Consider the following 21,564-nt stretch of genomic DNA (forward strand, 5'->3'; position numbering starts at 1 on the left):
TATATCAGGTACAGTACATACCAAATTTTCTCAAGGAAAAAAATCTGCTGTAAAATATACACGCGAGTCAGTTGGTACTACTATAATATTGAAGGTTAAAATTGACTGATTTGTTAAAATTACACTTAATGAAGATTTTAAAATAATAAAGTTACAATTACATAATATTTCTACTTCAATTCGTTTTTTTAATATATATATATATATACATGTTATATGGTGCATATATTTAGCAAAATGCCCCTCTCTAACAGTTTATTTTTCTATCTGACTAATGAGTTTATGGTCACCAAATATGTTTTTCTGAGGTAACTTAGGCTACTTTCTTTTGCACAACATAAAAGAAGGTATTTTGAATACTGTTGGTATGCTGTTTTGGTCACTAGTGACTTTCATTGCATGAACAAAACATACTGAGATGTTTCTCGAATTATCTTCTTTTATGTTCCACAGAAGAAAGAAAGTCATACAGGTTTGGAACAACAAGAGGGTGATTCATTTTTGGGTGAGCAATCTCTGTAACACTTGGACTCACCCGCCAAGCAACTCATCGGGGTTGACGGCGTAATATGCGTTCATGGGAACCTGCTTGGCGCTGACGATGCGATGCTCAAACGGGGCTGGAAGAGGTGGACTGTCATCTAAAAAACAAATATCAGCACGCTAAGAGACTTCCTTAAACACAAACACAGGCTGTAGCATGGTGACATGATGAACGCTACTCATGAGAGTGCTGTTTGCAAAAAGTTTTCACACTGAAGTTTGACAAATTATAAGCTGCTTAGTTATAATTACAAGTGATGAATTGGATTGGTTGAAAGTTGATTTACAAATACACATTACTTTCTAAATAGGCCTAACTGATCATTTTTGTCACATTATATTACCGGTGTCACTGTTCATCACATGTATCCACTGTTTGCTGGTGTCATTGCACAACCCTTGTAGTCCTGGCTTCCCAACCATCTCGATTCTTTTTAGTGAATCAAAAAACATACAGCACAACTACTGTAGTCCCAAAAGAGTGACTCTTTAGTGAATCACAAACCTACATCACAATGTAATCTGACTCCTGAATGAACTACTCATGAGACGGTTCTTTTAGTGAATCAAAAAATACATTACATCGACTTCCAAATAAATAAGTACAGGTAGAATTGTCAAGTTACAGTCTTCATCAATTAAAAAAATTTATTTGAATATTCAGTGCCGAGGTGATTTGTAGTCAGATTCGATAATGTGTATATGGGGTGAAGTTGAATTTACTGCTTTAGTCTGACTGGAATCTGATTTTTAAAGTGCATGTAATTGTTGTGCTCTTGTGAGTTGAAATGCAACACAATTGCATTTCATTTTCTCCCAACTATTTATTTCTTAATAATATCATTAATATTAAGTATCTGGATTCATATATTTTTTCGCAATCCCCATCCCTAGCTAGTGAGGGTTTATCAACACAGAAGAAATTATTTTTTTCAGCTGGCGGTAGCTAACACAACGTGAACTCACCAACAATCATTAGCTGTGACTCTGATTTTCTAAGAGGTGACGATTTAGCTTTTCCTCCCTCAACAATGGCTGTTTTTTGTGGACTAGTAGCTGCACAGTTCATTATTGCGTCAGACTCCAAAATCTTCTCTATAGTTTTGTTTTCGTTTTCCTTGTTAGCTGGCTCAGATTCTGTCTTTCCCTCATCATGTTTCGGCACAGATGTTAGACTCTCCACTGTCTTTTTTTGTTGTGAATTGACCTCGTCGACAGGCTCTTTGGTGCAGATCAGAGGTTTGTGAGGAACATCCTTCTCTAGTTGCTGCTGTCCAGGAACTGACGGTTTCAATGAAGCCTCATCACCAACCTGAGAAACCTCAGCCTGTTTTTGAGGAACCTCAACGTTTGGCTCCACTTGTTGCTCAGGAACTATTGACTTGAGTAAAGCCTCCACACCAACCTGTGAAGCATCTGCCTGTTCAAGAGCCCTGTGAATAATCCAAAGAACAACCATTTGATGTGCTGTTCATTCAGCAAACCCAACAGCAGCACAAGGTCTTTAATTGGAATGTTTTGAATAAAACTAAATGGCCTAAAACTCACAATGCCTGGCAACGTGCATTCAGTCACTAGTTACAATGCCGCATAGTATAATCTCAAGACCTTGGCCATTAGTCTAATGAATTATGCTTTCCAGCAAGCACAACATAGCCTATTATTTGAGGTAGACAGTCTTTTGTTACCTTTTTTGTAACACATTAAAATACAGAGCTCTTGGAATTACATTATCAGCACTCTGCCTTTTAAAACTGTTACGACAGATGAGAAAAACACGGCTATACGATTGTGCCTTAGGATTTTTTTTCCACAGGGAGGGATGTACTGCTGTTCTCGATGACTGTTATATTTATTTTCTGGTCTGTTCAGAGATGTTATAATGAGCATTAATTCACTGAAAATGAGCAGGTTACATTTTTCATACGTATTATTTTATATTTCAACATCTGTGATGATTGTTCTGGCCACTTTAGCAGGGTTAATTGCAATCCTCTGTAAATGTGAGGTCTCTAATCTTCTATGTAGTTCTTATCTGTTGGAGAAAAGTGTTAAAAAAAAGACCATTAGAGCATTAGTGCTCCTCACTGGCATCAGCTGCTATGTAATTATCTCCAAAGGTGGCCAATGACAATGTTCGGTCTTCCGTTATAACCTGTTTTCTTTTCAGCCCATAGTAATTTTTGACACTTTTTGCTACAGTCTTAGAAAATCCAACATATCACTGACAACATCCCTTTTAAAATTCAAGATGGGAGGAAAATGAGCTAATTTTACAGCATTTTGATTTGAACCTTAAATGGCAGCAATTTGTAGGAATAGCTCACCTCTCTTGCTGAAGAGCCACATCTTTTTCCACTTTAGTTGTTGTCACAGTGACACATTCAGCATTAGCTGGCGCGGCAGCTGAGATATCGGTCTCTTGTTTGGGTACATAATGCACGTCATTCTCCTCCTCCAGCTGGATTTCAGGAGCAAATGTCTGGATCTGTGCAGGTGCTCTGCTTTTCACAGTGACCTCCTTGGCCTTTCTTAAGGCTTTGGAGCTTACTCCTGTACTAACAGGTATCAGAGGTTCGCTTTCACCTGTAAGGGCTTCAGGAAAAGGTAGGCTGCTGGGACCAGTGGGAACAGTGACCTCTGGCTGCAGGAGTTCAGTCTCGGCTGTGTTTTGCAAAACCGTACATTGAAATTCATGCAGGAAAAAGCTCTGACATATCATTTTTTCACAAGCTGTCTCATTAATAAAAACATTTCAAGTCCATAATTTGCTGAAGATATATTTTATTCATACCTGAAATTACTTCTGTAACCTCCTCTGAAGTCTGTGCGCTCTGGTGGCAGAAACTGTTGTTTGGTTTAATGCTGTTGTCATCTGGTTTGTTTTTCTGTGGATCCAAATGCAGATAGACTATATTACACATTTGTTGGGTTTTATGCAGTATTGAATGATTAAAACATTTATTTCACTTTGCCAGCTTTCTTCTAATTGCTGAAACAGACGTGTACATTTTGTAGATATAGTAATAGCATACAGTTGAAATAATAGAACTTAGAGATTCTTTTCAAACATTTTGTCAAACTTTGGATTTGATGTTTTCATGGATTTGATTTCATGTATTTGGCAAAGCTGTACTTAGACACTTCTATGAGTAATTACATCATGAGAGCTTTAAACATGAAGTGTGTGTGTGAATTATAACAATACACGATGCTTATGCTGATTATGGTGAAGCAGTATTATAATAGTCAACCTGTTGACAGAATGGCACTTCACGTATAGCTTCATGTTCATCACACGGCTCAGAGGGGATTTGTGACAAAACATTCCATTTTGTGGTTTTTGGCATTTGATGCATGAAATGCTTGGTATAATTACACTGTTTGACAACAGATCTGCTTATTACACACAGTGTGGAAGGCTCCATTTTCTAGCTAAGCCAACTATTGCACGATTTTACTTGGATCCAAAAGCAATTTCACCTCATAATTATGAAAGAGATGCAGTCTACAATTAACAATATAGTATCTGTCAATGTACAACCACTCTAGTTAAAAAGAAATGGAATATGTCCTCTAAGTGGTTCTGAAAGCATTGTAAGAGGAAAATTCACATACACTTAACTTAAAATATGTGTAATAAAGGTATGGGTTTAAACTGTGGCTTTGCTAATTGCAAAACTGGGTTAACATACACTCAGTCTCCATCAGCTCAGTCACATATCCACTCTAGGAATTTGAAACACGAGGCCCATTCAGCCTCGTCATAGATAAAATAGCAATAGGTAAAAGGTTAGATTTGGCTGTAAACATAACAAGCTCAGCAGTAAGAATAGATAAGCCAACAAATTAAATAGTGGAGAAAACAATGGTTAGGAAAATAGAAGATAAACATACACAAACAACTGTGACAGCTGAATATAGCATTGAAAGTTATTATGAATTAGTTACTATGTTATTACTATGTTATTACTAAGTTACTATGAATTTAAAAAATGGGGGTTTCAGTTTTGTGTATTTTGACCATTGTAAATGCAGTAGCATGAACTACTATCATACTCTGTCATGCTACTCTAAAATAGATTTAGGCATCTTATGAACAGTAAAGACAACTACCACACTGAACTGCTACGCATTTCCACTTAATAAAATGGTAACATGCATAACATATATAGTTATTGTAAAGATCTACTGCAACAACCTAAAAAAAACCAAACTGATGATAAGCAGAAAATGAGTTCTAAACAGTATGTTCAGTTCTTCGTGAGCTCCTTTTAAAAGAAACAGTCAATATTACATTAGGTATTATTTCACCCTGCACGCTGTTTTGAATTTGTCCTCATTTTCAGGGACAGCTCTAGCTGAAGTAAACAGCTTGGAAATAAACAGCTCTGATTTCACCTCATTCTACATTATCTGCTCTGTTACGCTGAGTATCACATAACCTCTGTGTTTATCTGTTTATCTGTTTGGAACAGAGATCTCGGATGACCAGGATCTTACCGACCTCTTCCTCCACAGTATCCAGAAGGCCTTGTTTCCTCCAAGGCACCACACCATTGAGGATGAACTCCACTATCTTTGAGTTACGGAAAGCATTCCCCACATACCCTGATACTTTCTCCAGAGTGGACAAAGAAATTTTCATGCATTCAATCTTCTTTCTCTGCTGCTGGTTCTCATGCTTGAGATTATGAAGCAGATCCACAGTTTCACCACAAAGCGATCTGACCTCTGTCAGCAAAGGAAGTTTGTTGCTCTCTCACTGACCATTTTTAATCACGTTTGCTTCTTGAGCACCCTGCTTGTGCTGCATAAGGCTCCTTTCTAGCGCCTCCATTCCTTGGCACAATGAACTCAGCTTGTGAAGGACCTCCGTCTGGGTATGTTCGATCTGTTCCACCTTCCCTTCCAGGGCGTTTAACTTGACCTCCACATTGCTCAGGCTACCTATCAGAGTCGGACTCGGCTTCTTGACTGTCCCAGATGGAGTTCCAGAGTTCTCCAGCCTGCTTCCTTCATACAACTTGGCAATACAGGTGGCCAGAGTTGCCTGTTTACTCATGGCTGGCCCCGGTCACATGCACTGAGAAAATGTAGAAAAAGAAACCCCACTGATCCCTCCGCACCCTATTTCTGTTCCCCCGTGGTCTCTATGCTTGTCTCAGGTATTGTGTGCCTCTCATGAAACAGACAGCTCAGACAAACCCTGTTGTTGGTATGTGCCAGAGACATGACACCACTTAAATAAACACCTCCATTGGGTATCTTATCTCCACTTCTATTTTCCTCCCCCTCTTTCTCTCTCTCTCCTATACTCTGGGACAGGCCTTTTATATGACCTAGTGGGCCTTGGTGATTGCCAAAGTTCCAGCGGTCTCTTGACGTCACCAAAACATTTAAACTCTCCTCAGCAGATGCTGCTGACAGGTGAGCATGAATGGAATGACCTCTGTAAATGGCCGGTCATTAGGTAGAGGAAAGAAAGATGAAATCTCTCTCTTTCATGTTCTTATCACGCTTTCTTTTTAAATTCATTGTTACACAGTTGCATCCATCTTCCTTTGAGACTCAACCACTGGATCCACCCTATGCTAACTATATATCACCTATAACACCCTTCTCATTGGAACGTGACGTGACATTGGCTGACATTTTAAGTAAAAATAAATCTCTGTGGACACTGGTATGAGGATGAATGATATGCTACAACTGTCTCTCTCTCACCTCATCTGGAATCCAGCCATAGTTCATCCTGGTTCTTTCCATTAGCTGAATCATTACAACAACATAATGATAACCAGAAATGAAATCATTTAAAGAAGAAAACATCCCTAGACAAATTTCCTCAAATAGTATACATTCATTCAAAATATAAAATATCTACTACCTACGTCTGTTAAATTTACACTTTAGTTAACATTATAATTATTAGCTAATGTATCATGAATAGACATGAGTTAACAAACAGCTATAGCAGATTCATAAGTTATGTAGACTAATTGATCAATTAACCTAGACTGGAAAAACTGAATGTTATTGTAACGTTTCACCCTATTTTCTATTAAATCTATTAAGAGGTTTTAAAGAAATTATTAGGCAAACAAGCAAACAACAATTTGTTAGTCTAGAAAATCATGTTTATTTACTTAACATGTCAAAAGCTCAATGCAGCTCAGATGGTAGCACATAATGTTATCAATAACAAGGTCATGGGTTTGATTCCCATTGTAACAAGTGATCAAATGTATACACTCTAAAAAATGCTGGGTTGTTTCAACCCAACTTTGGTGCAATGTAAGTTGCTTGGGATAAAACCGTCTACCAAATGTATAAGACACCTCTAATAAAGGGGCTTCTAGAGATGGGAACCTTGAACTCTCTGGATGTTCTGTCCGTAATGCCAATGCCCCATGTGTAAGCCAGGGACTTTTTGTCTGTATCCTGCTATAAGAGTTTTCTGCTGTGCTCGGATGCCAAGACACAATACTCACAATATAGTATAACCTTATTATGCAATAGAGATAGAGACCAGGGTCAGGACAGCCACAGGAATGTGGCTCCATGCTGACTATTTAGTAGTGGTGGGGATCCGTTATTACAAGCTGGCACAACATAAGTAACTCAATTTCCATTCCACAACAGGACTCGGGCCAGTAAGATTGCTAACATCACTGGGAAAGAATATCTGTTTGGCAGAGATAAGCATAACTATAACACTGCTTAATATATTAAAACCTCTTTGATCACACAAGCATGTTGAGTACAGAATGTGTGTTAAGAAGGGAAATGCAAGTCTGCTGTTAAACTGCTGTACTTGTGGTACATCGTCAGCCTGATGGAGACAATATGGCATTGAAGGGCTCTGTCAAGTTAATGGATGTATGCTGTTGTCCATAGTGGTGTTTAGCCTTGCCCTCTCTGAAGGGAATGTTTGCACTGTAGTCTCATTTTACAATCCCTTCTGTGCCCTCACATAAATGTTTGAGATGGCAGGGATCCTTAGCATTAAAGGTTGAAAGAGCAGAAGAGTCTGTATCCCACTTCTCCCTCTGACAAAAGCGCTCAGGGTGATGGTATGTAAATTTGATGCAAATCCCATTACCGTTCAGGCCATGCAATAAAAACTCACTCTGAGTGCTATAAAGTGTCAAGATTAATTAAAATTCAATCAAATGTCATCTATTTAACAGCCCGAACTAAATATGCTTGCTTGAAATAAATTGTTTTTCTTCTTCACTCACCCACACAAGCTAATTGCCACATGTTTTCTCTTTGTTCAGAGAAAGGAATGGAATTGTGCTGTCTAATGTACAACATCTTTAAAATGTTACAGACAATGCGCAATTTGTCAAAAGGCCAAAAGGGCACCAGTGTCAAAAACACTTGCAACAATTTGTGAAACAATGATGAGATGATTTGCCACAAAAAAAGAAAAGAGAACATGACAAAGGGCATACAACTAAAACAACAGCTCAAGAAAGAAGCTTATAAATGATCAAAGTACGCCGATCAAGTAATTAAAGCAATCGCATATTCTCCATGTGAGAGGTAAAGGCAACCCTAAACATGTTTGTTAGTAAAAATGAGTAAAAACATCCTCCTCAGAATAACAAACCACTTGAATTAAAAGTAGCTTACATATGCAAACAAAAAAGGTTTTCTTAAGAGTCCTAAATTAATATTCGCATAGATAAGGTGAGATTTAAAATATTTATTTAACTCCCTAAAATAGTAGTTTATTTGTTTTAAATGACAATAATCTAAAAGTAACTGCATATAGTTATGTTATTATAAGACATATATCTATAACATTATAAGAAAAATCTAAAAATATATTCTATAAGTACTGAATTTTCTCATCCCGTTTGCACAAAAGTAGGATCTTACGGTGAATTTGCGGATGTAGTCCGACACACTGAAGCCACCTGTGCTGAGAAGCGTTGATCTGTACAGAGAGGTCCCCATCATGCATTGCCCTGTTGTCCTGGTAAACCTTTGATACAAGAGTCTCCAAATAAAAAGAAGTGTTCATCTTATTGCTATAGGGCGACTGTTTTCTGCATTTCTGGCTCTACATTATACATTTCTTCCTCAATCTGCTTGAGAACTGAAGCAATGAGTTTCTGTAGTAGTAGAGAGGTCCCCATCATGCATTGCCCTGTTGTCCTGGGTTAGTAGGACTCAGTGGACTCCATTCCCAATGTGGGCTGCCACGAGCAACGAATATTCCCCAGACCCGTTCTGTAACATTCTGGAGTGGACAGATCGCCCCTCAAAGACTAACTATCTTATCACTTTCAGCCTGTTTACTGGGTACGCGCCCCCCGTCACGGCAGTGGGCCCAGAAAGCACTTCCTGCTTAGAGATAACAGCTGCCTGAGATTAGCGTGAGTATGCTGGAAATGTGAGTGTCCTGTTTTATTAATAGGTCTCAGATTTGTCTTTTTGTTTTGGGACCATCCCCACGGGAAGTCTTCCTCCCTGCAAAGCCAGGGTGGATGGAGGGATGGCGATATGACGAGGATGCTGGAGGTCAGACCAGACTTCAGTTTCTCTTATGCTGTTGTAGGAGAATAGGAGGAGAGACTGTGTGTGCTTGTAAGGGATCTGATCTCATGCACTGTCCCAATTTGAGATGGATGCGTCAGTTGTGCACCGATGTGTAGGCATCAAGTAGCCTAAGCCTTTCCTGAAAAGGAATCTGAAAGAGCTGGAGCAAGATAAGAGAGCTTGTTCATCTGGGGTTAGAAGAGCCCAGAGCTACACTACAAGCAGGCAAAGCACCATGCAGGTTATTTGGTGGCTCTGGTTTTAGAGGCAGATATGTAAAGCCCCAGGAGGCTGATGGAAGAAAATCCATCTCTGATTGGTGGCATTGTTCCCAGTCTGAAAACAATTCTCTTCATGACTGGCTACTATTGTCTCTATAACACCAGTAAGAACTGAGCATGTCGGTGCATGTCAGCTGTGTTTATATGTAACACAATTACAGTGGTATGATGCCAATAAAAGCAGTTTCTAAAAAAACTGCGTAAATGAAAAAGCTTCCAGAATCCTGTCAAGAAGTGGGGTGGTTTAATTCACTGTAGCTTCACTAGTGAAATGACGGGTGTTATGAAAACCTCCAAATAACTGTAACTTGTAATTAGAGGCAAACATCTTCATCCTATGATTTGTTCATATAGGGCTTGTTAAATTATGTGGGTGGTGCTCCAGATGGCACTGAAAACGCTTTAATGTTAAAACAATAATGTGATTCTGTGACAGGGCTGTTGTTCCTGTTAGTAATGGGACAGGTGGCACAAGTATGGCGTCTAACATGACTCACACGCACTTTTGTCATCGCAGTGCTCTTTTATATGACATGGATTTTAATGACTCAATTTGCGCCACACCAGCACTGCCTGTTCTGACCTTCACTGATAAAACTTCTGAAATCACAATATCTGTGTAGTATGATTACAGCCTGATGTATAAGTCCCTATAATACAAAAAGTTATTCAATCGTGGCTAAAAATTGTGATTTGAGGAGGGAGCATTTGTTCAAAAATGTGCTTAGAAAAAGGTACAATGGTGACAACCAAAATAGCATAAGCTATTACAGTTGAAACTACTAAAAAAGTGGTAACTAGATATTAGCTACCATGTCAAAATCTGACAGCCTCTTACACTATTTGAAGGAGAACAAAATTAAAGGAATATTCTACCTTTTCTTTCTTAAGATGAACACAGACTTTTTGTTTGTAATGTATGGGACTCCCAAAGTTGATGCATCAAATTAAAACACAAAGTGAACATGACGGTAATCCATACAACCCCAGTTAATCAGTCAGTGTCTTCTGAAGTGAAACCTTACCTGTGCATAGGAAAAATACTAATATTTTCAACTTTTTTTTAAACTTGACAAAGTGTTGTAAAAAAAAAAAATGTTTCCATACAAACACACCTATTTCTTACACACATTAACAGAGAGGGATAACAAAAGTTTGTGTTCATCTGAAGAAAGAAAGTCATCTGGGACAACATAAATGAGAGAATTTTCATTTTTGGATGGAGTATCACTTTAAGTCATAATTAGTCATGTGCAGAGCACTAAAAGTTACTACTGGATTTTGGCGGGAACTATAGTTACCACTTAGAATTGCTAGCATCCACTATCTTAGTATACTACACCTACATTATTCATGTTAATAAATGGTTAAAATCCTAAACCTTTGATACAAGAGTCTCCAAATAAAAAGAAGTGTTCATCTTATTGCTATAGGGCGACTGTTTTATGCATTTCTGGCTCTACATTATACATTTCTTCCTCAATCTGCTTGAGAACTGAAGCAATGAGTTTCTGTAGTAGATAGATGAAACATTAGTTGCGTAGCCGACTGTAAATAGTGGAGGATTATGGTTTGGCTGCCATCTAGTGGTTAATGAAGAGATCGCCACTTATAGGTTAACTGAGAATAAAACCAAGCCATCCAAATGCCAGAAAACATTGAGCTATTTGATACAAATGCTATAAATGCAGGGATCTGTTTTATTCCACTCCCTCAGGCAAGAAACCAGAGCCTGTGATTCACTCTGAGTTTCCATCAACAACCCAAATGGTTTTTCAAGCCACACAAAACATCTGAACAAAGTGTTTCCAGAAAGAGGGTGTCATCTCAATAACATTTAAATGATGCGTGCTCTAACAAACAGCAGAGGATGTACTCCAGTTCATTCACTGATGTCTTTTGTGTTTGTTTGTCAAAGACACGAATGTTTTAAATAAGCCTTGGTTTGGTTTTCCATATTAAACCAGAACATTATGATTTTTTTTTTTTAATGTGGGAAAAGTACAACAAATTCTTAGGATTTAGGCTTAACATTCAATTGCACAAATGTAGCAGTTTTTTTTTTGTCTGGTTTTCCTTTCATCAAACTTTGTGTGTTATAAGATCCAAGGCTTGAGCCCTGCATTATTAAACAGTTGTATAAAAAAAACAGACGAGGCAATATCTCATCTGTATATTTCCAAGCACACAAATTCATTTTCTTTAGATGGAATATTATTCAGCTTCTCCATTTCCTGTAACCTAATGAATCTGTTTTATTCCTACCCTCCAGGCAAAGTGCCAGAGATTGTGATTCACGCTGAAGATGTCCACTAGGAGCTTTAGCAAGTGCCAAACAAGATCAGACCCTCATCACCTCCACCACACAAAGACACACCATCTGCCGTTGACCCCAAAACCATTCAGACTAAAAACAACAACTGTCCAGTGACTCATCATGTCACTGAAACTTAGATTGAACCGTTTCAGCCTTTTAATAATCACACAGGAAAACACTGCCACAAGCAAAAATCCCCACTAGAGTTATTCTCCACAAACTACTGTTAAACGAAGTGAATGAATCATGTTGGTTTTTGTATAGGCATAGCTCTCAAAGAACAAGAGCTGTTAACAGCGGTCACACTGTTCTTGACTGAAGGTGGCAAACAAATGCAAATGCAGCTACTCATAAAGTGGGAAACCCCTCAACAACTCTTGTGTCATGTATATTAAGATAAATGCAGTGTTTATCTCATCACCTGTCTCAACTTATTGGCCATACAGTTGCAGAGTTTCCACTCAGTATTTGAATTTTTATTGTTACACCTCATTGTTAGTTACTCATAACCAAATACAGGTCATCATTTTTAAGGCTCTTTTTTTTTTCAAACTCTATGAAAAATAATTTATTTGGCCCATTTGTCTTGGTTTCTCTTATTAACTTTGATCCCTTCTTTTTATTGAGAGCTACTACAACAGAATGCATACCTTGTTTTTCTTGTTCAACAGGGGAGGCTAAACCTACCCATAAATCACAGTTTGAGAGTGTTTGTTAATGTGAACATAAAAACTCACGTAAAAGCCTTGTAATTCTTTGTGAAATTAATTCAGCAACCAAATTGGGATGTTTTCCATTTACTAAGAATTCTTCACACCTAGCAATCTTTTAACAAAAGAAAGGACATAGCATCTATTTACAAGTCATATGTTGACTGTGAAATATTGCATGTAAAGAGCTGAAGCAGCTAAAAAAATATTTCACCTTTTCTACATGTTAATGTCTGAAGGAAGGCAGAATATATTGACTATAGAGGCATACTGTACTGTTAAGTAGGCATGTTTTACATTTTAAATTATTCATTAATATGCCCTTTGAGAATCAGTAAGGTTGCTGGGGGCAAGTCAGTGACAAATTTAAAAGGGAATATAGAGCCGGTGATCCATCATCTCTGTGGAAACCACAGCACACTGGATTCTCTGAGGTGAGCTTGTTGCTTGGTGATGAAGCTTTGGAAAAAAAGACTGGCTGCGGCAGCTGCTCTCGCAGGGAAGCTAACGCAATCCGAACTGATGGTGGAAATAAATAAATACATGTTCAGAAATGGTCTGGGCTCTTTGTAAACGATAATGCTACATAAATACCAAAGTTTACATTTTCATTTAAAACCAGGACGATCCTTGTGTATTTTATTCAACACATTTGAGTCTGGTTCAGCTTGTTCATGGTTAAATATTGCCTGTGAACAACTGAAACAAAGTGGTTGAGTTTTGAGTAGAGCTTTAGAAGACAGCTGAAATATGAGCTCTCTACGAGTTGCCATAGGCATTTTTCTTGCTCCAAATCCATCTTAAAAGAAGGGCAGATGACGTATGAGAAGGAATGGTTGCAATTAACTTTCACTAAAAATAAAACTACAAGTTTGAATGCAATTGAATTTAATATATATATTTATACAGGATGAATATTACACATGTACGCTGTTACCATTTGTAAAACAATACCAAAAGGGAAAAATAAAATACACACTTAAATTAAGGTGGTTGAGGCATAATAAATAACCATTAATCCGGCATTTCCTTGGGTTCAGCTCCAGGTTACTTTTGAAATAATATGACTCACTGGCACCTAAATAAACAAATATTGGAACAGATCCACTTACAAGTCTGAATAATGGCACCAGTCATAATTTGCACTCTTTTGGTGAACCCACTGTCCCCCAATAAACAGCTTGACATTTTAAGAAACGACTGGTAGCAACATTTAATACATTCCATAAAATTGTCAATAAAATAGACAGAATCCTACACCACTAATGATGATTACTACACTTCTCACTCATGTGAAGGATAACAGTCATTTTTCCCTCATACACAAACCGGGCGTCTGAAATCCCACCAGTTCACGGTAGCACCACTGAGCTTTCGGCCACGCAGGCAGGGGTTTAAGCCTTTCCGGGTCAGAGTTTCCCACCTGCTTTTCCACAGACATATGGGACACCCACACAGCCACGTAGTAAGAGTCCTGAGTTTTAGCTGCAATTGTTTCCAACGCCTGCTACAGGATGAGTCTCTGGCCCAGAATTTTGCGGTTAATCTCAGCCAAGGCCACCGAGAACACAAAAGCCTTCTCATCGGAGAGGTTGGCATAAATGTCAACCTCCTTTTCCTGTTTTTCTGTGAAAGAAAAGAAAAAAAAATCATTACAAAAACAACCACGACTGGTTTGTTATCAACAGGGAAATGTGCCAGTTTTTTATAGGACACAAAGCATAATTCAACTACCAAAAGGGCAGAACTTCATACTAATGTAATTTAATTGAAACTCTTTGTTTAAAGTGAAAAGCACAGCAGATCTGCAGTGAAATGAAAATCGTCGCTCCTCCATAGAAGAGCTGATAATGCATAGAAGCTTCCAACCCGGCAATGATTTATTCAGCAGAGTGCAAAGAAAGGATCATTAATCCACAATATGAAAGCTGTACACTTGGAAACAGTACAATGAACCACATGCCACCCTGATGGCTGCTGAATACTGAAGGTTTCTTTGTGTCCATGGAGATATGGTCATCTGTTGTCATTCAAAAAAAAGCTTTATCTAAAACATAGGAGGGTTGCTCAACACAGAGTTTTATTTAATAGGAGACACTATTTGGTTTACAGCTAGGTGTGGCTGGGAGTGAAGACTGATGCAGTGGGATCAGTGGTGACACGCCAAACAGGGGCTTTATTCTAAAGCCAAATGTAAATAAACAGAAATCTCTAGGGGGAGTGTGAAATCAGAGAGGGGCATGATGGGAGTGAAGGTCAGTTTGAGGATAGGGGTGGTAGGTAGGTCGTTTACTCTATCTGGACTCCAAGACACAATTAACACCATCAAATGCTCCCAGTATTGATTTATACCTCCTCTTGGCGAGACGCTCCAGACGTGAGAACATACATCAACATCTTTCATTTCCTAGCCCATGATTACAGCAACTTCTCTAAAATATTTCTTAATGCTTAAGATATTTGAAATGCTACTAAACGTTCCTCTTTAAGTTTTTGCTCATTTACTGCTTGACCCAACAGACAAGGCGCATTTAAACTATGAAATAAACCTTTTTTGGATGACACAAAATGAGAAAATATAGATTCAAACTGGATAAAATGATAGAAACAGTGACGGACACTGAAAATAAATGCCACATCGATAGCGAAAAAAGGTGTTTGCAAAAACAGGAAAGAAACCTGTAATCAAACATCATTCACAAGATCCCTTCAAAGCACACTCACTCATAATGCTTTCACTGAGCAAACATTGACAAAAGCACTTTTCAAAGCAACAACCCTTTTTGTCAGCTTAACGAAGTACTTTTGTTTATATTCATATTCAAACGTTCAAAGAAATTGGTTGGTTCCACTTACATTAGTCTGTATCTGAGCATATAAATAAAAAAAAAGATATTTATTTAAATATATTTACAAATATTCCAAGAAAAGTTGATCAAATAAAGTTTATTATTATTATTGTGGACAATTAAATTGACATTATTTGACATCACTGTAAATGCAAATGAAAAAATAACAGCAATAAAGTCACCCTGGATGTCTACATTTCTTCATGTTAATGTTTATAGTGACCATAAATCTATAATGATTACTGTTTGCACATTACCCTTTTCTTCCTCCTGCTTCTTCAGTCCAACAGTTTTGGGTCTGCCTCTTCCTCTGCGGATTGGATCTGACTGACTGTTGGAACGGGGTCGCCTCCTATTTTCCATATCACTGGTAGGTGTTAAGTTTATCTTCTCTTTTCTGATTCTTTCTGTTCGTCTTCTCTTTGCGTCCAATTGGTCTGAAACACAATCAGAAGGTTATAATATACAGTAATTGGTGTTGATACATTCATATTCTAGATACACAAACTAGCCACACCATCTCATAAACCGTTTTAACACAAACAGCAGCTCTTGTTTTCCTCACATAGTCTTTAAACCCATCCCCCAACCATTATTGACAGACTAAAAAGCCAAAAGAGGGTCTGAGTGTGAGTCCACATGCAAATCAGCAAATGATGTAAAAAGCACAGCCATATGCAGAGCTACAATCAGAGAATGAAGAGCTCGTTACTAAAGGAAGTAGGCCTGCGTCTCTCTGAGGGAGTTTATTTATAGGACTCTTCTTCAGGCTTCAAGTAAACGTCATTAGTAACAGACTCTAGCAACCCTGTGTGAAGAGAGCTCATATGAGTGACTACACCAGAATAATAATAATATATTGAAAGCTTTCAAAAAAGAAATAGCCTACATACAGAATTTGGCCAATTCTATACATAATTTGTCAAAGATCTTATGTAAAAAGAAATGACGGGGTCCTTTTTTTAAATCATTATATATTTTTGCTCTAAATGTATAAAGGAAATTGTATATATTAAGTGTTATGACTTTTTCCAGCATTTCATGTTCATTACATATTTTTTATTACATTTTATGCTTCTCACAATTTTTTCATTGTTCACTCATTTATTTTGGTGTGACAAATTCATTTGAATACATATACTCCACGTAGCCTCTCAAATAATATGAGTTAAAAGTTGCATTCATAAAAATTATTACAATTATATATAATAATATATAATATTATATAAAATTATTAATTTCATTATTATTTTTTAATTATAAACATAATTAGATACATGCATTAGAAACATATTTTTATATGAAGTACAGCATGTCAGCTTTCCAAAAATAATTGTTTTATCAAATATGTTTACAATAATCTAGCACTAGAATGCTTTATGATTTAATAATCTTGGTGTAACTCAGTTCTGTGAATCTCTAGTGGCAACCTTCTGTCCCCAACAGATATTTTAAATATTTAGATAATCAAGTATTTCCATGGCAGCCATTTGATTCTAAACGCTGTGGTAAGATCTTCTTCTGCTCACTCCCTTTACAGGCCTGCTGTACGACTGCATGTTAACTTCGGAATCCAGGCCCTGCCAATAACCTGCACTAACAAGAAGAGCTCTGTTCTACAGCTCATTAACACTGCGTAACTCCTTCACAACTAGGACACAGTCATGAAGACGGGGTTGCATCATGTGTGAATATTATTGTAAAATATCTGGCAAGCTTGGCTGTAAATTTGATCCAATATTCTTATCACATTTGTCTTGTTTCATGTTGCAAACAACACCATTTTTTAAATAAATGTCTTATTTAGGCTTTCATTTAATATTTTTAATTAAATTAAATTTTAAATTCTGAATTCAAATTCTCTTTCCAAGAAGCAAACAATGTAAGGGCAGACAGGGCAATCTAAATAAAGCCTGTCCTATTTCATATTGAGCACATTATTCTTAGCAGAGTGCAGGGGAAACCCTGAATAAATACTTCTGCTAAAATGGAAATGTGTCGTTCAGAAGAAACTGTGGCTACACCCTTCAAATAATATAATACAAGTAGAATCTCACACCCTCCACATATTTACAAATTAATTCCTTATGTGACTTGCAGAAAGCTCAGAATTATTTGTACAGAAAAATGTCAAAATGGGAAGAAGTGGGGAAATCAACGTATACATCACACCACAGTAAAACATTTAAACAAAGAACATTTGTGCAGAGCATTCCAGTCATAACTCAATGTAACAATCACAGGCTGAGCCTGCGCCGCCAAAAAACGCAATGCACACGCCAGCTGGGCTTTGAACAATAAAAATCATAAATCTTCAGCATGCTTGAGACTATCTGCCTATTTGATATGTACACAATGAGACATTGTTTTCTAGCTTATTCAACATGACTCACAAGTATAGCCTGAAGACACAGGCTAACTGTGGCCGACTCATATGGGTAGATAATATTAAAGCAATTAAATGAGCAAGTGTTCATTTTTCAGTGGGACAGAAAAGTTAGCCGATTAATATCTGGAATTACATTCCATTGTAAGAAATTTAAACATCAATTTCGCAGCCGTCACTTTCCAGATCAATAGTCACATTACATCTTGTTAAAGGCCACTTGATAAATATTTTAACAGTACATAATTTAGCATAACATAATATAGGAATGATAAATATATGGGGGTTTCAGATGCATAAAACATACAAAAGATGCACAAGTTACCCATTACTGGAGACCTCTCATTTAATTTGGCATTGAGAAGCTTTCGGCTTATGAAGACGTAGCCACAAGGACAGGATTTACAAGCCACAGGAATCTGAGAGAAACAGAAAGAGAACTCAATGAACTTCAGTACACACTGTGAGCACATTATTCTTAGCAGAGTGCAGGGGAAACCCTGAATAAATACTTCTGCTAAAATGGAAATGTGTCGTTCAGAAGAAACTGTGGCTACACCCTTCAAATAATATAATACAAGTAGAATCTCACACCCTCCACATATTTACAAATTAATTCCTTATGTGACTTGCAGAAAGCTCAGAATTATTTGTACAGAAAAATGTCAAAATGGGAAGAAGTGGGGAAATCAACGTATACATCACACCACAGTAAAACATTTAAACAAAGAACATTTGTGCAGAGCATTCCAGTCATAACTCAATGTAACAATCACAGGCTGAGCCTGCGCCGCCAAAAAACGCAATGCACACGCCAGCTGGGCTTTGAACAATAAAAATCATAAATCTTCAGCATGCTTGAGACTATCTGCCTATTTGATATGTACACAATGAGACATTGTTTTCTAGCTTATACAATATAATACTCATGACTGACCCAAAACCTAATTTTAGTGCTTAAATATGAATTCCAAATAGCAGAAATTCAAATGAATCATTTCAAAATCACAAGTCTACCAAATTATTGTGAAAAAAATGCACACTGAAATGTGCTCACACTATAAGCCACACAGTTGTCACATTTTAACAAGATCACGACAACCCAAGCTGGCCTCTTATCACTTATATAACACTTTTAAACATTTCTACAGACGTAATTTTGTGACATCACTTCGCAAAAATCCCTCCAATTAAAATACAACAAACCTTCAGTTCAACTTTGAGAAATGTATTTTGTATAATTTAATCTTTGGGTGATTTTATACATGACTTGATGTATCATAAAAATGAGTCAACTGAAATACTGTGACTAGTTTCTTGATAAGACAGTGGCGGGAGGGGGTGGAGAGAGAGAGAGACGCGGCAGGAACAAGCTTTTCAGACAGGAATTAGTTTGCCCTTCCCCCATCTCTCTTAGCACTACTCACTCAAGCAAACAGCCATCACTGCACCACTCATTTCTGTATATCTGTAACGCATCCTGCTGACTGGAAACTTGCCTGCTATTATGACTGACTAAATATTTCACAACACTTGAGGAAGAGCACTTCAATATCACGCATTTACAAAGGAGTAAATAAATATGGAGTGCCTTATAAAGACAACACTGATGTGTCCTTTGACTGGTGAAAAACTGACTCGACTCCACAGTAAACAGGAAACCATACCCTGATCGTTTTCTGCAGCTAAACTGATACAGTGACACAAATACAGTCTTATGAAATGGTCTGCAATGACGTGAGTTCTGTTTGTTCAAGGGCAAAATAAACAAAAAATAATTCATCGTTTATATGTCAAAACCAGCATTAATGTATAATTTTATCATCATTAGAAGTGGCTGAAGCCTTTAGATAATAACATGCACATTTATAAGCAGTTTAATTCTTCGTGATATTAAACGAGGCGAAAACAGACTGCATGAAACCTATGAAATGTAATTGTTTCAATGCAGCAAGCTGGATATCCTTTAACAGCCTTACACGTTTCCATCGCCAAACTAAGATGGAAACCAAATTCGGTGGCTTATTATGTGATACGACACATACTATCAATAAAATCACTTCAATACAATCGACAAAATGTGAAAACCATATTTCACATCACGTAGCAACGTTGTTTGTAACGCACACAGATCTAATAAATAACTTAACCTTATTAAAGCACACACCATACTAAAGATAACAATCCGGCAATTGAGAACTTGAGCAAAAACACAATATATCATTCATTGACAAACAACAGCTCACCTGTTGGTCACACTCCGGGCATGATTTGGTGGCCATTTTCACTTTCTTCACTTTGTTTGTAGACATATTTATAACGACGGGCTTCAATAATATCCCTTGACCTCGGCGATCGTACTGAAAAACTTCCAGCTGCACTAAGGCACACAGAGAAGTGCAGCTGATCAGGAGCTCAGACACACACACAAGCCGACGGACCATCAATCGCGCGATACAGACTGCGCATGCGCGCTGTAGAGGCTCGCTCGGTCCCTGGCTGCCAGCTCACGTGACCCACAGCTAGCAATGGAAAGATTAGCACATTTTTTTGTTGTTTTTACACATTCTAAAGTTGAGCACTGTGCGTCAAAAAAGGGAGAACGGCAATAATAAATATTGTGCTGTCTATAAATAAATATTATGCATAAAGGAAAAGATATTTCCTTTATGCATCCAGCACTCAAGGAGCATGCGCACTACAGCACGACAGTCACATGGGTGAAGAAGAACAATAAGTGCTGATGTGGGTGAAATAGATATGCTGGTTGAGACACTGCCATCACTTTTTAATATTATAGCTTGATGAAAACAATTGTTCGATGCGACGAAAACTGTCAATATTGAAAAATCTGACTAATAATTTATAATATCCTCACATGATACAATACTTCAATAAATGGCACCATGTGATTAATGTTGTTTTTCTTTTTATGATTACTTGTATTGTGTAACTGTAAATGCTTGCGCGGAAGTGTGTGAGAGCATTAGATTATAATTGTAATCTGTATTACCTTTTCCTGTACCAAAAGCACTATAATGAAAATGTTTTCCTCACATTGATTTGCAAACTACTCTTGAGGCTGAAACACCAACCTTGATGGACAGATGCTTTTCTGTTTGCTGTAGGCTATAATCAGTCTCTTTTTCATAAGTTACTTGTCATATCAAAATTCACTAGAATAAGTATAACAAACTTTTCTTAGCTTAATGAAAAAGCTGTACGACTAGTTGTGCAAGATGAGCTTGGGAAGATTACTCTTTAACAACAAACATTTCTGTGAACAATATTTTCAACAACCTGGCAAATTGATCATAGCTATAACGATTCAAATATTTGTCAGGGTTATCTGGGCTGTGCCTTAAAACTTGTCCATTACATAATACATGTTACATATCACATTTCATTGATTTAAGGACTCTAAGCTACTCATTAATGTCATTGTATATTTAGGCTGTGAAGTGATGTGCTTTGTTTTTTTTCATTTTAACTTTTTCAATATCTTTATGTTCCTGATAGACAACATCTTCAGCTCAGTTATTATAGGCCTATTAATGTTCTTAGCAGATGTTTTCATGTAATTGGCTTACAATGCAATCACATTTCGTGCATGTCTTCTGCTTTTTGTGCTCCAGTTAATGTTTTTGTTCTGTTGTTAAGGACAAAACTCAGCTCCTCATAACCCCACCCCCACCTACTGCTAGACTTTTTTATACTCTTTATATATCTGACAACATGGGATACAATCAAAACATTTGAAAAGTGTCTACAGGAATATGTTTTGTTTGTAATACAATAAAAATGTAAGAGATGATCAGAGGGCTGTTTTTATTTTATAATATAAATACTTAACGACACTAAGCTTAAGCAAAATGAAAAAGACAAAAAAAATACTCCCATTTTATGCAAATATGTAATTACAGCA

General features: G+C 37.3%; 2 protein-coding genes across 4 annotated transcripts in view; both read right to left on the reverse strand.

Annotated features, from left to right (window-relative positions):
• The window catches only part of LOC107757773 (myosin light chain kinase 3-like), a 19,140-nt gene extending 10,629 nt beyond the window's left edge, over nt 1-8,511 (reverse strand). For 2 of the 3 annotated variants that reach the window (XM_016575349.1, XM_016575347.1), the window contains exons 1-5: nt 5,051-5,808; nt 3,338-3,431; nt 2,871-3,207; nt 1,510-1,976; nt 536-641 (exon numbers count right to left, since the gene is read on the reverse strand). In XM_016575349.1, the coding sequence (XP_016430835.1) occupies nt 536-641; nt 1,510-1,976; nt 2,871-3,207; nt 3,338-3,431; nt 5,051-5,191 (1,145 nt within the window). In that variant the 5' untranslated portion in view covers nt 5,192-5,808. Of the gene's footprint in view, nt 1-535; nt 642-1,509; nt 1,977-2,870; nt 3,208-3,337; nt 3,432-5,050; nt 5,809-8,433 lie in introns of those variants that run through there. The other variant, XM_016575348.1, reaches the window with a different exon arrangement.
• A 4,766-nt stretch (nt 8,512-13,277) lies between these two features.
• LOC107757775 (UPF0547 protein C16orf87 homolog) lies at nt 13,278-20,127 on the reverse strand. Its single transcript, XM_016575351.1, has 4 exons — nt 19,886-20,127; nt 17,965-18,058; nt 15,511-15,690; nt 13,278-14,030 (listed from the first exon to the last, which is right to left on the reverse strand). The coding sequence occupies exons 1-4, from the start codon at nt 20,081-20,083 to the stop codon at nt 13,912-13,914; spliced, it is 591 nt and encodes a 196-aa protein (XP_016430837.1). The 5' UTR covers nt 20,084-20,127; the 3' UTR covers nt 13,278-13,911.
• Between the last annotated feature and the right edge of the window lie 1,437 nt (nt 20,128-21,564).

The sequence above is a fragment of the Sinocyclocheilus rhinocerous genome, unplaced genomic scaffold (genome assembly GCF_001515625.1).
Source record: "Sinocyclocheilus rhinocerous isolate Xijiao unplaced genomic scaffold, SAMN03320098_v1.1 scaffold294, whole genome shotgun sequence".
Taxonomy (NCBI): domain Eukaryota; kingdom Metazoa; phylum Chordata; class Actinopteri; order Cypriniformes; family Cyprinidae; genus Sinocyclocheilus; species Sinocyclocheilus rhinocerous.